Source organism: Ictidomys tridecemlineatus, chromosome 10 (assembly GCF_052094955.1).
Source record: "Ictidomys tridecemlineatus isolate mIctTri1 chromosome 10, mIctTri1.hap1, whole genome shotgun sequence".
NCBI lineage: Eukaryota > Metazoa > Chordata > Mammalia > Rodentia > Sciuridae > Ictidomys > Ictidomys tridecemlineatus.
In genome coordinates, this window is record NC_135486.1 from 130,739,420 (window position 1) to 130,753,874 (window position 14,455).

At 41.9% G+C, this 14,455-nt stretch overlaps 1 protein-coding gene across 1 annotated transcript in view; it reads left to right on the forward strand.

Moving 5' to 3' along the window:
- Positions 1–14,455, forward strand: part of Dnah3 (dynein axonemal heavy chain 3) — a 158,467-nt gene that overhangs the window by 13,051 nt on the left and 130,961 nt on the right. Inside the window, exons 8-12 of the mRNA XM_078024272.1 lie at positions 1,929–2,124; positions 5,736–5,861; positions 7,386–7,581; positions 9,162–9,341; positions 12,216–12,352. Coding sequence (XP_077880398.1) covers positions 1,929–2,124; positions 5,736–5,861; positions 7,386–7,581; positions 9,162–9,341; positions 12,216–12,352 — 835 coding nt within the window. The remainder of the gene's footprint in view (positions 1–1,928; positions 2,125–5,735; positions 5,862–7,385; positions 7,582–9,161; positions 9,342–12,215; positions 12,353–14,455) is intronic.

Sequence of the window (14,455 nt, forward strand, 5' to 3'; positions counted from 1 at the left end):
ACACACACACACACACACAATGGAATATTAATCAGCAATAAAAGGGAATAAAATCATGGCATTTGCAGGTAAATGGATGAAGTTAGAGAAGATAATGCTAAGTGAAGTTAGCTAATCCCCCAAAACCAAATACTAAATGTTTTCTCTGATATAAGGAGGCTGATTCACAGTGGGGTAGAGAAGGGGAGCCTGGGAGGAATAGATGAACTCTAAATAGGGTAGAGGGGTGGAAGGGGAAGGGAGGGGGCATGGGATTAGAAATAATGGTGAAATGTGATGGACATTATTATCCAAAGTACATGTATAAAGACAGGAATTGGTGTGAATATACTTTGTTTATAACCAGAGATATGAAAAATTGTGCTGTATATGTGCAATAAAAATTGTAATGCATTCCACTGTCACATATAAATTTAAAAATTAATTAAAAAAAGAAAAGCATTGGTAAGGATAAATTGGCACCAGCTTTCCCCTCACTTTATCATTTGCCACCTGGTTCCACTGAATGTGCCTAAAACATGAGTTTACCTTTAATTCAAATGTCCCCTCACCACCGCCACCAACACCCCCCGCCACCAACACCCCCCCACCCCACCCCCCACCCCCGCCACCAACACCGATGGCCACACCATCAGTGTGCATTCACAGAAACTGGGGATAAAAGACAGATTCTGACTCAGGAGATCGGCCTCTGGGATGGAGCCAAGATCTTGCATCTCTAACAACCTCCCAGGTGACCCAGTGGGATTCACTAGGGGACCATAGTGTGAGTAGCAAGAGCCCATTCAGACTTCAAAACCCAGCTCAAGACCTACCTCTTCACTCAAGTTTTTTTTTCTCTCCCTACAACCATCAATGGTCCCTTTGTTCTCTGCACCCATAGCACCTCTTGTTCCTACTTTCAACTCATTTGCCCTTCTAAGTTCTCCTGTGCTTTTATTTCTCTACTACTACTTCACACTGGGGCTGTCCTTTCATTTCTCCTGAGTCTTGTCTCCTGTGTCAGACTGTTAGCTCTTGGATGGAGATGGATGTGCTACTGATCCCCATTCCACTTATCATTAGCCCAGTGTCTTGTGCATGTGGTAGGTCAGTGGGAAGGATTTGGTAATGAGTGGGCAGTGGGAGAAGCACATCCAACCACAGGGGTGATCCTGTTAGTTTTCCACCTTTCTATTCTCTCTTTACCAATTTGTCTGGTTATTTTTATTTTCTAACTAGCTTTCTAATGGTGTCAGTGTAATGGCCCCTGTCTATGATCATACAGAACCCAGTCCTGAAAATAAACACATGAGGTCCTTCACTCCAATTTACTCCTCCATTTGCATCACCTCTAACATCCTCACTTGTACCTGATCTTTCTGCTGCAGCACCTTGAGCAGGCCTAAAAGAGATGGTACTTCACCTCTTTATGCTCCTCCTTTCTCTTCCTAATAAACTCCTGTTCACTCTTTTGGATCCAGAACTAGAGTTTCTTCCTCTAGGAAGCTTTTACCCATCCTTCCTTAGCCTTAGAAACATCTGGTCTCTAAGTTGGCATTTTTATGTAACTGGTGTGATCAATTTGTTGATTTTGGGGTAAGTGTCTTGATATCAGAAATCAACTGTTGATGAAGGAGGTATTAGCATGCTTGTGCATTGTCATGCAAGATGCTGGGAATCCTAATGGGACTCAATCCCAAGTTTAAGTGCTTCAAACCATGAAGCTACACTCCTCCTTCCCATGAGATACCTTCAGAAAGAAAAGACATACCAATAGAGTGGAGCTTCCCCAATGGAGTGACACCCAAGGACTGCCTAGGACCTTGCAAACAAAGGGGAATTTCCCAGTGTAAATGGACAGAGGCTCATTTGCATTGTTAAAGCTAGGAGCATGGGATATTCCAGGTCCCTGCCTAATAACAAGGTGTTTGCCCTCCTGGTTCTAGTTGATTACATCCTCATGGACCCACTGGAGAAAAAAAGACTCTTCATTGACAGCATCCCACGCATGTTTCCTCAGAGAGTGATCCGGGCCCCTGTGCCCTGGCACGCCACCTACAGGAATAACAAGAAGTGGAACGAGGAGCACCTGCACACGGTGAACCCCATGATGCTCATCCTGAAGAACCTGTGGTTTGAAGAGTAAGAAGTGTCTCCCCTCCTGTCCTCTCCTTTCTTCATTGTTTCCACATAGAAGCAAACCTCTTAGGTGGGGCACAGTGACATTTTGCTCTGACTGCGGCAAAATTAATCAAACAACAACAACAATAATAATAATAAAAAGAAGAAAAATCCTAGACCAAAAGTGCATATGAACTGTGACCGAGAACCCTACATGTAGGGTTAAGTGGCCGTCCTTGGTCTTGCTGGAGTACCTAGTGCCTCTGTGCACTGAACTTGGTTAAAAAGCAGATGCCTTGAGCCAGTCCCAGCTCAGGTCCACAGCCTAGCTCTGCTGCTTCATAGGGAATGTGTGTGTGCTAGATCATTTCTGTGTCTTCCTTTTCTTATCTTGAAGTTTGAGAGTTCCTACTTTGTACGGTTGCTAGGAAGAATAAATCACTGAATACATGCAAAGTGCCTTGCACGGTGTCTGGTATAACCTAAGTACCCAGGAAGCATGGATTCACCATAAGCTCCATCATGACACTTATCACCCTGAATTGTAATTGTGTGCTTGCTTATCTGCCTCTGTGAGGTGTGTAGGGGCTTGGGTCTCCTTTATGGAACACAGTCAGCAAGCTAGGGTTTCTTGGCTCTGTTTATCAGTGACTAAATTGGCCCCAGGAATTGCTGGAGTCTATAAGAGACGGGGGTAGGGGGTGGGGAGATTCACACTTTTTTCTCTCAATCATTTTTTTAAAAATTGAGATATACAGTGGTCACTTTCTATTCATAGGAGATTTGTTTCAGGATCCCTCACAGATACCACAATGAACAGATATTCAGGTCTCTTATAGAAGATGGCAATAGTGTTTGCATATAATCTACACACTTTCCACATACTTGAATCATCTGTGGATTACTTATAATACCTAGTAAATGCTATATACATACAAGGAGATAATACAAGGAAAAAATGTCTGTACATGTTTGGTACAGAAGCAATTTTTTTTTTCTGGAATGTTTTCCATTTGTGGTTGGTTGAATCCATGCCTGCAGAGCCCACGGATACGGAATGCCAACTGTAATTCACATTCCTTAAAATCCACCCTTTAAAAGCTCACAATGTGTTGTTAGTATATTCACAAATTTGTGCTATTCTCACCACTAATTTAAGAATATTTTCATCACCCCAAAAGAAACCCTGTACCTGTTAGTAGTCACACTCTAGTTTCTCTTCCTCTCAGCCCCTGGCAACTGCTATTCTGTGGATTTGTCCTATTCTGGACATTTTCTATAAGTGGAATTATACAAAATATGGCCTTTGCATCTACTTCTTTCATTAAACATAATGTTTTCAATGTTTATGTGCATAGAAGCTCATATCAGTACTACATTCCTTTTTATGGCTGAATAATAATCCATAATACGGCCAGATTCTATTTATCCATGCACTGATTGTTCTGGAGGAGGACGAGGAGACTGTGAAGTTCTTTTTAGGCCCCTTACGAAGGGGTACAAGTCCTGGCAGGATAGTTCACTGAAAGGGCAGGCTAATGAAATGATTAACTACCAACATTTGGGTTCTTTATTAGAAAAATAAGAGGCAGATATGTGGACCTGATTTTGATTGGCTAAAGTTATCAGCAAATTCTGTGCTTTTTTTGTTCTTTTTGAGAATCTTTAGTCTTTAACACATTTAGTCTGAAGAGAGCCTTGTTGCTTGGACAAGCTATTTGTTTTTCTTATGCTTTTCTTATAAATTTATCTGTTTGTTTATTCATTTGTTTATGAATAAATGACAGGGCATCACTGAATTTGCCAGGCTGGCCTTGAATTGCAACCCATGGAATTACAGACATGGGCTACTGCACCCAGCTCATTTTTACTTAAGCACCCCTGGGTTCAATCCCTGGTATGAAAAAAAAAAATGAGGGGGGACCAAGGGTAAAGTTAATCTAGGAGAACCCACCAATGATAAGAAATAACCACATTCTCTTTTCTGAACAAAATTCTGTTTTCTAAGATATAGACATGTTAGAGAAAAGTAATTTTCTGACTAGTCAGAAATGTATAGTAATAATTTATAGAATCCACTCTGGAACTCGACTGCTGGGGTTCTGGTTCTTGTTTGGTCACTGGTGGACTATGTGATTTGGGGTAAAGTAATCCCTCTGTGACCGCTGGGTCCTGGGGATACGAGAATTGCAGAGAGCAGGAGCAACCTGTTACAAAGGACCAAGGCGGTAGTATGCTGGGAGGGTCCTAGGAAGAGTGTAGAGCGGGTGAGTTGGGGAGGGTGGTCGGAGAGGAGGGCAGAGAGGTGACGAGGTGATAGGGAGGACAGCGAGTAGGAGAGAGGCACAGGCTGTGGAGGACCTTGTGTGCCCTAGTCAAGGACTCTGGCTTTTACTCTGATAGGGGAAGTCATTGGAGGATTTCAAGCCGAGTGACATGATCAGGCTTGGATTTTAGAAAGAGCCACTTGATGAATGTTTTCTCTAGTAGGTGGAAGCTAACCCACAATAAGAAGGTGGAGGGGAAGAACAGAAGTTCAGAGTATTAGATCAAGGGAAAGGACGGGAAGGGAAGAGGAAGACAGTGGCAAGCACCTGACATAACTTTCCCGCGTACATATAGGAGTAAACCGTGATGAATCCCATGTGGACATCCCCAAGGCCCTGGTTAGAATGACATACTCGATGCAACTATAATATTATCAAAGTGGCTTCTACTGTCATGTAGAACTAAAAAGAATCAATAAAAAAATTGGAGATATACTTAAGAAAAACAAAAAGACCCCCCTAATGGTGGAGAGACTTCAGGTCTCCTCCCGAGTGGGCCTTTCTCCACTGTCCCAGTGGCTCCAATCAAGGCAGTCCTCTGCATTGCCTTAAGTAGGTCACCCCGGAGGCCACACTGAGGTTGGGGTGAAGCCCACTGGATGATGAAGATGGTGCTTGTCCTTCTCCTCTGCACTTTCTCTGTTGCAAAGAACTTTGCAGAGTGTTTTTTAAATTTTTTTAGTTGTAACTGGACACAATATCTTTATTTTATTTATTTATTTTTATGTGGTACTGAGGATGGAACCCAGGGCCTCGCATGTGCTAGGCAAGCGCTCTGCCACTGAACCACAGTCCCAGCCCCTGGATAGTGTTTTTGAATCAAGTTCCCAGACAGCCAAACACTGTTGGTGCCAAAGCCCCACTCCCCGGAGGGAGGTGCGTAAGAAGGCTCCTAACCACCTGTTGAGTGAATTCATCAGTCTCCTCTTTGCAAGAATTCTTTTGGACTAGCCAAAAGACTAGAGCTGCAGGTTTTTAGGATATAATGGGTTTTGCTAAGTGAGGTAGCACACGTCTGTAATCCCAGCAGCTTGGGAGGCTGAGGCAGGAGGATTTCAAGTTCAAGGCCAACCTCAGCAACTTAGTGAGACCCTGTCTCAAAATACAAAACAAAAAAGTCTGGGGTTGTAGCTCAGTAGTAAAGCACCCCTGGGTTAAATGTCCAGAACAAAAATTTAAAAATGAGTTTTACTCTGCTTCAATTTCTTCTCATTGAAAAATAAGAGCATTTGCCCTTTGAACTTTTCCTGTAAAATTCATCATTGGCTTTTTCAGCTCAGGAGGTTTCTCCCTCTCTTTTGGCAGATTTAAAGACCTCAGGTTCGTGCGAACAGCAGAAATACTGGAAGGGAAACTGCCTCTGCAGCCGAGCGAATATTGGGAAGTGATCCAGAACCACTGCCTGGAAGCTCGCCAAGTTCTCCTCACCAAGTCAGTGCCTGGCCTCTGAATGGGGCTGCACCACAGCCCCTAAAGATGGAACATTCAAAAATGGAAATTGGTTTCCCATCTGGGGGTTGCACAGACCCTAGTGACTTCCCACTGACATGTTTCTCGGTCGCCTTCTTTCCATATTCCCCTACCCTGGAAGCCTCATGTATAACTGCTCTTTGCCCCTGGCTCCCAGGCTCCCTCTGCCTTTTGGAAATTCTCTTGTTGTTCTTCCTTATGAGGATACCACTCTCATTTCCTTCCTCTGAATCCTTTAGTCTTCAGTGGGCTATAGGACAATGTATTTGAAGAACTTTTATTCAGATGGTGCAGGTGAAGAGCCTCAAGGTTGCAAAGTTAGAGGGTTTTCAGATGCTTAGACAGATTTTTTTTTCCCTTTGCAAAAGCATGGGAGGCTGAGGCAGGAGGATTTCAAGTTCAAGGCCAACCTCAGCAACTTAGGTCTATATCCTGAGTAAGAGACATGACTTTATGTAAAATGGTGATAATAAAATACCCGCTGATTATCAGAGAAAATGCATAGGTCATTGTTGACACATAGTAGAAGCTCAATTAATCTTAAGTATTATTTTCACAGATGTGATTATCGCTAGATACTTCTCTGATTGTTAGAGTAGGTCAGAGAACAAACATGATAGGATGAAATACCCAGTGGCTCCCACTGTGAAGTAGAAGTTGGGAGAAGTGGGATTAAAAAAAAAAAGGCACCCATTTCTTCTTCTGAATGATAAAGATGGTGTTGTACTTGGCCCTCTCCTCTGCGCCTTCTCTGTTGCAAAGAACTTTGGATAGTGTTTTTGAATCAAGTTCCCAGGCAGCCAAACACGGTTGGTGCCAAAGCCCCACTCCCCAGAGGGAGGTGCATAAGAAGTCTCCTAACCACCTGTTGAGTGAAGCCAAAGTTTCCAGCTGACTGCAGCAGAGGAGTTTTGATCTCAACCAAGCTTGGTGAACATGAAAATTGGGTGTGCAGAAGCGGGTGAAAGAGGGCAGCTTGCCTGTAACAAGTACTCCTAGGAAGGAAATGAAAGAAAAGACTGTGATTTGAAATAATAAGTCTGATTTCTACTCACAACTCTGAGTATCCACTGTCACAATGGATATTTTTCTCCCAAGTTTATTTCCTTTCTTTTCTTTCTGTCTGCAAAATCTAAATCAGAGGCCAAGTGCCTGCTAGAGAGAGAACATTCTAGTTCTCTAAGCCACTGTACCCCATCTCTGATTATAAAGAAGAAGTTATAGACTTTCAGCAGGACCTGCCACCCACACCCTCTGTGCATTTGGGTATGGTCAGTGGAAGAACAGCTTCTCAATTTAAATCTTATTTGCTTCCAGGAAAGAGGTGTTTGCAGGTGAAGCAACCAGAGTTACGAAATGACCAATTTACAAGGCCACTTAGTAGGAAATGAGCCATCTGCCTGGTTGCAGAAAGCAGAGGGGTGGCAGAGAGGGCTTCTCGGAGCTCAGAAAGCTTCTTACATGGATGCCCTTCTTTCTCTGCAGGTGGATCCCTACCTGTGCCCAGCTTTTTGTCTCACAAAAAGAACACTGGATCCGCTTTGCTCCCAAGAGTGACTATGACTCCTCTCGAAGCATCGAGGAATATTTTGCTTCGGTTGCTTCCTTCATGTCACTGCAGCTCAGAGAGCTGGTCATCAAGTCCCTCGAGGACCTCGTTGCCCTCTTCATGATACACAAGGTACGCTGGGAAGCCACACTGCGTCCTCTCGAAGGAAAACAACCTTGTTAGAACCAGGATACCATCACGTATGTCTTCAGCTGGTAAACCAAGCCCAAAAGTAAAGTTCTGGATTGGAACCACAATGGGCCATTGTTAGTTTACAAAAATTTTGTTTAAATGCACAGTAAACCATCCTGAGATAATTGGTAACATCTACCCAAATTGAGAAGTTGTTAAGAAATTTTAAAGAAAGATTGCATAAAACAGAACACATACTTCTTACAATAAGGTTGAGGGCACTTTTTATCATCTTGGGTAAAAGGAAGGAGTTGAAAAGGTCTGATATCAACCCATGGCTTGATATTTAGGGACTGTTGTGTGTATCCACTGACTATAGTGACTCAGTTTTTTGAAAGGGGAACCCTCCAGAAAGAATAGGCTCTGTTGACCTAGCTAGTAACTTTCTTCATGAAACTGCTTTGATGAAATAAAAATAGAAATTTAGTCCTAGTTTTCAAAGCACGACAGAATTCCCCTCAGTTGAGATACAGCCTAGGAATCAAGGAGAAGAGTCTTGTGGATTCTGTCACCATGTTCGTATTTCACCTTAAAAAGACTAATAAAAATGAAGTTTTAAGTATTTTTTCCAAATAAAGTAAATAATGGACCTTTGGCTAACAAATATAGAAAACAACACTGCTGAATTGTGACTGCCATGTTAGCTCTCTAAGCTGGAGGGCAACGCTGTAGTTGTCATTAGAAGCATCTACTTTGCCAAGCAGAAGAAACTCACTCTAAAATTCCACTCAGAGAAAAAAGTAAAAGTTATGTGTCTGAAAAAAGGGGAAATTTATGAGTATTTAACACACAGTAGATGTGCAATAAATGTTCTACTTTAAATCTAGAGATCTTTAATTACTGGACAAGTCCTTTACAGCTCCCTAAAGAAATTTCATTAGGCACTCTAATTTATGAAACTTATCTACTTTTTTTGAAAAATTAGAAATACCTTTAAGTCAATGTTTCTGTTTTAAGAAGACTGATGTTTTGAGCATCTGAAATAGACCATACACTCATAAGCAGTGCCGTTTGGGGTGTACAGATAATTATCCATGCTTTGGGATTCAGTTAAATAACTTTTGTTGAGCACCTACTACATGCCAAATATTGTCTTGGATATTTTGGAGGAGAGAGATGGATCAGATGTAGATCCCACCTTTTAAGTTTAAAATCTTGCTGAAGATAAAAATAAATACTATGAAGGTAGTGGAAATATGAAAGTTCAGCAGTGCAGGAGATTTTATTCAGGGAGGGAGGCTTCCCAGAGCTGAATTTTGAAGGGTGGGAAGGATTTAGAAATTAGAGTGCAGTAAACACTAAGCAAAATAAACAATACCAAACAAGGGTTTTGAGAAAGGGGAGGAGCAGGAGCTCAGAGTGGTGTAGGCTATGCGGAGCCTGTGTTTAAACATGTGTAGTGTTGGTATGGTTCACTTCCCTCCCTGGTGCTCAGGTAGACTGTGAATGCATGACTTTCACTCCCCTGACTTTGAAAGGCCCAATATGGTGACATTTGTCATGCCTTATATCTCCTGAAGGATGGAAATGACTTCACAGAGCCCTACCAAGAGATGAATTTCTTCATACCCCAGCTAATTGTGATCAAACTTGAAGTCCAGGAGCCCAATATTGTATTTAATCCAACTTTTGATGCATGCTGGGAATTGATAAAGAATTCTTTCTTGGAAATTATTAAGAACTCTAATGGGATCCCCAAGGTATAGTATTTATTCACTTAATCCTCATTTGTATCTTTATTCCTGAATAAAATGTTTAAGTGGTTGATAGTACAAGACATAATGGGTGTGGTATTCACTTAGGAAATTTTACTTTGGGAATATATCTTGAATATACCCCTTTAACTCCCAGAAAGATTATGTGGGCCATAAAGAATATATCTTGAATATACCCCTTTAACTCCCAGAAAGATTATGTGGGCCATACTAGAAGCACAGTCCATGCAGCCCAGGACTGTGCTTCTAGTAAGGGCATTAAGAGTTGTTTTTGAGGGAGTATGGTCCCTTCCATGATGCTAACTCCCAAGGAGCAGATGTGTCCCAAGCCATATCCAACTCAGGCTAATAATTCATTATGGATCACTTGCCATGAACTTGACAGGAATTTTTGTAAAATTGGATTTGATTTCATTTGGAAGTTCCCATTGGTTTGTTTCTTTGCCTTGTAGACTTCCAGAGAGAAAGCTCCCCTTCCTGGCCCAAGCCCTTTCCCATTTACTTCTCAGGGTGGAATTGCTAATCAGATACGGACAGTTATGAGCAAACGTTTGCCATTAGACAGGATCATCCACATTGTTTAACACCTGTCTGATTCCCTCCAGGTGTTTGGTGTGACAAGAGGACCTGTGTCCAGATCCACATGGGGAGGGAGCTGGGGATTCTTGTTTTTTCTTTCTTTCTTGTTCTCTCCAGAATATACACTTACATACACGTTTGAGTCCTCTTCTCTTGATAATCCCGTACTTAGAGAGTTCTAAGAAATCAAGATTAGAGAAGAGGTGTGTAGGGAAGCCTGTGAAGCTAAAGGTTCCAGCTGACTGCAGCAAAGGAGTTTTGATCTCAACCAAACTTGGTGAACATGAAAACTGGGTGTGCAGAAGTGGGTGAAAGAGGGCAGCTTGCCTGTAACCAGGATCCCTAGGAAGGAAATAAAAGAAAAGACTGTGATTTGAAATGATAAGTGTAGGGCTTGGACCTGGTTAAAATACACCCTACTCAAAGCCCCTTCCCTGCTGTTGCTGGGTGATGTTTTCGAGCAGCTGGGGCGGGAGAGCCAGCAGCTGGGATGCTGCTGAAGAAGGCCTAGCAGAGGCTGGTGCCACCCTCCACCCCCCTACTTAGTGGATTGTAATGGCACGAAGACAACCTCCTAGGGGACAGATTTGTGCCAGGTTTGAAAGCTATTGCACCAAACCATGAGAAAAAAGCACAAGGTCTCAGAGTTCTCCCTCGAGGGTGATGTCCACCCATAGTACGGCTCCCTCTCTGAGTGCTTCTGGCTGTTCTAGTTAACAATGAAAAATCAAATGACAGTTTCTTAGGTTGAATAGCTACAAACTACATCTAAGAGCAGAGACAGATTGGCAGTTCCCCCTTTCCCTACCAGTCTGGCTTTATTTATGATTAAACCTAAGTTTTTGGTGGGGGAAAAAGGGGCAGAAAATTCAGTAAGAAACTTTGGGAAATAAAATAAATAGCATTAAAGGTGCAGGATAGAGGCATATTGGTGAGAGTTACTAAAGAAAGTAAAAGGAAATATTAGAAGTTGTTTGTCTCGGCAGTACAACTGAGGGAAAGGATGCTCTAATCCTGACTGATGCAAAAAATTTGAATGAGACGCAGAAGTAAAATGAAGCTGAGTGAATAAGGGAATGTTTATAAAACTAAAATGCACTGCTTAGAATTTAAAGCATCGTTAACTGTCATGTTGCTGCATTACTTTCATACTGAGGCAAAATTATACTTGGCTGTGGAGAAGGGCCAAGGGACAGTCTCTCTTCTAATGGGTGAGTCCTCTTCCTCAATGTGCCAGGGAATGCCAAGTCAGAGAAGTGCCAAGGAATCCAAGATCAGAGAGCTAGAGAAAAGAGCAGAATGTCACAATTAATTACCTGGAAAGGAGGATTGCTCCTGTTTTCAGTTTCACAGACTGCTCTCTAGGGCGTGGGAGAACTGCCACAGCAGAAGGTGAACTTTTAGGGAAACCCAGGGTCTCCTGGGGGCCCACGAGGACTCTCTAAAAACATGAGACTTGAAAGGAACAGGGTACTGAAAGAGGAGTAATCCAATCATAAAGATATAGGCAAGGACGGATTTGGAGTCGTCCTCCGAGTGAAGCGGTGGAACGTCTCTCAGGAGTTCCTCTCTACTCCCAGGTCCAGGTCCAAAGGCCCGTCGTTGGAGGCAAATTTGGCGTGAGGGTAGGGAAGAAATGGATCCCGGATGAGCCCCCAGATGTTATAGTTAAAGCTTCGTCCTGGGGTTTCATAAACTGACTTCCAGAATACTCCCGTATAATCAAATGTGACTTATGGAGTAGAAGGAGGAGATCAAGAGGGATGGAGGAGAAGGACAGAAAAGGGGAGGAAATGCAGAATGAATGTAATAAAATTATGCTACGAACATGGATAAATACACCACAGGGAATTCCATCATTATGTGCATGTAAAAAGCACCAATCAAAAATAAATAAATAAATGAGTGAAAGGAAGATCAGTAGAGCAGAAGAAGAATGGGGGAATGAAGGAGAGGAGGGAAAGGTGGGGGCAACGGCAGTGAAATGAAGTAAACCAAATTCCACTGTGTACGACTTTGTCAGAATGAACCCAACTACTGTGCATAACTATAATGCCTAATTAAAAGGGGAAAAAAAAGGGGAGTGATCCAGGCAAGAAGAGAGGAGAGAATGGAGGTAGCCGGAACAGCAGAGTGGTTCCTGCACTGTCTGAGAGGGAATAGAGGGAGAATGAGCTGGCTTCCCTGGAAACGAGTCCATTGCTAGAAATCTTGCATTTTGGTATTGTCTCCCTTCTTGTGGATGTCCTGTGATGTCTAAAAGTGCTTTCTGCTCTCTAGGTGGAGTCTGTCCTGTTCCCAGAGTTGAAGGGATATAACTTGATCCTTGGAACAGTGGACAGTAAAGAAAAACTTGTTTCTGATTTTGTGGATCAAACTTTTGACGTATTTCAGAAAAATCAAGTTGGCCCCCACAAGTAAGTTCATTGAGCTGTAACTGTATTACACAGTCTTTGTGGTTTTGGTTCTTAACTATCATCAAATAAGCAATTCCTATTTCCACAAACCTAAACACGTACATAAAATGACTTGCCAGTACTTACATGGGTATTACTGTTTATCCCCATGTTACAGATGAGGAAACTGTAACTTTCCTGGTGTTAACCCATAAATAAACAGAAGTGCCAGGATTTGAATGAAACTGCAGATCTGTCTCCATTATCTGAAAGCCAAGGGGTCAGATGGATTTTGGCATTAAAAAAATTTCTGGATTTTAAGAAAGTCATCTATCACATATTAGTTGCAGCTTCTGCAAGGTCTAAGGCAACATATTCATATTTCTGCTGTGAAACCTGCAAATATTCACATCAGTAGCCTCACTTCAGTTTAGGCCAGGTTTTACTTCCAAATGAGTATCTGATGCAACTTTGTTTTCTCAAGAGATTTTTGGAATGGGGAATTTAAGGGAGAGGGCTTGAGGAGCAGTTATCAGAATCCTGTCATCACCACACCGTAGAACATCTCACAGCTGTTAACATAATGTGAGCAAGCAGTGACTATTTTAGTGTAATCACATAATGTCACTTCCAAACTGAGATGTAGAACGAGTGTTATTAACAATTACCATGGGACAGTGCTTTGTCTCAGGCAAGCCAGGACATCTGGTACCCTTAACCCAAGTTTTCTTTTTTTTAATTAATTAATTAATTATAATTGGTATATATGACAGTAGAATGCATTTTGATTCATTGTACACAATTGCACCACTACTTTTCATTTCTCTGGTTGTACACGATATCCTATCACACCATTTGTGCAGTCATACATGTACCTAGGGTGATAATGTCCATCTCGTTCCACCATATTCCCTGTCCCCATGCCCCATCCCCACCTCACCTTCCCCTTTGTCCCATCAAGATTCCTTCATTCTTCCCATACCCCTGCCAAATTATGGATCAGCATCCACTTACAGAAAGAATATTTGGCCTTTGGTTTTTTGGGGATTGGTTTACTTTGCTTAGCATGATATTCTCAAACTTCATCCATTTACCTATAAATGCCATAATTTTATCCTCTTTTAATGCTGAGTAATATTCTATTGTGTATATATACCATAATTTTTTATCCATTCATCTATTGAAGAGCATCTAGGTTGCTTCCACAGTTTAGCTTTGTGAATTGAGCTGCTATAACATTGATGGGGCTGCCTTACTATAGTGTGCTGATTTTAAGTCCTTTGGGTATAGACTAAGAAGTGGGATAGCTGGGTCAAATGGTGGTTCCATTCCAAATTTTCTATGCAATCTCCATATTGCTTTCCAGATTGGTTGCACCAATTTGCAGTCCCATCAGTAATGTAAGAGTGTGCCTTTTCCCCCATATCCTCACCAACATTTATTGTTGTTTGTATTCTTAATGACTGCCATTCTGACTGGTGTGAGGTGAAATCTTAGAGTAGTTTTGACTTGCATTTCTCTAATTACTAGAGATGTTGAACATGAGAAGTATCTGTTCAGCTCCTTAGCCCATTTATTGATTGTGTTGGCTTTTTTTTTTTTTTGGTATTTTTTTTTGTGTTTTCTATGTATCCTGGAGATTAGTGCTCTATCTGATGTGCGTGTGGCAAAAATTTGCTCCAAAAATGTAGGCTTTCTCTTCACCTCATTGATTGTCTCTTTTGCTGAGAAGAAGCTTTTTAATTTGAGTCCATCCCATTTATTAACTCTTGATTTTATTTCTTATGCTTTAGGAATATTGTTAAGGAAGTCAGGTCCTAACCTGAAGTGATGAAAATTTGGGCCTACTTTTTCCTCTGTTAGGTGCAGGGTCTCTGGTCTAATTCCTAGGTCCTTGATCCACTTTGACAAAGGTTGAGCTTTGTGCATGGTGAGACATAAGGGTTTATTTGCATTTTGCTGCATATGGATTTCCAGTTCTGCCAGCACCATTTGTTGAAGAGGCTATCTTTTCTCCAATGTATGTTTTGGGTGCCTTTGTCTAGTATGAGATAACTGCATGTATGTGGTTTGTCTCTTGTCTTCTATTCTGTACCACTGATCTACCTGTCTGTTTGGTGCTAA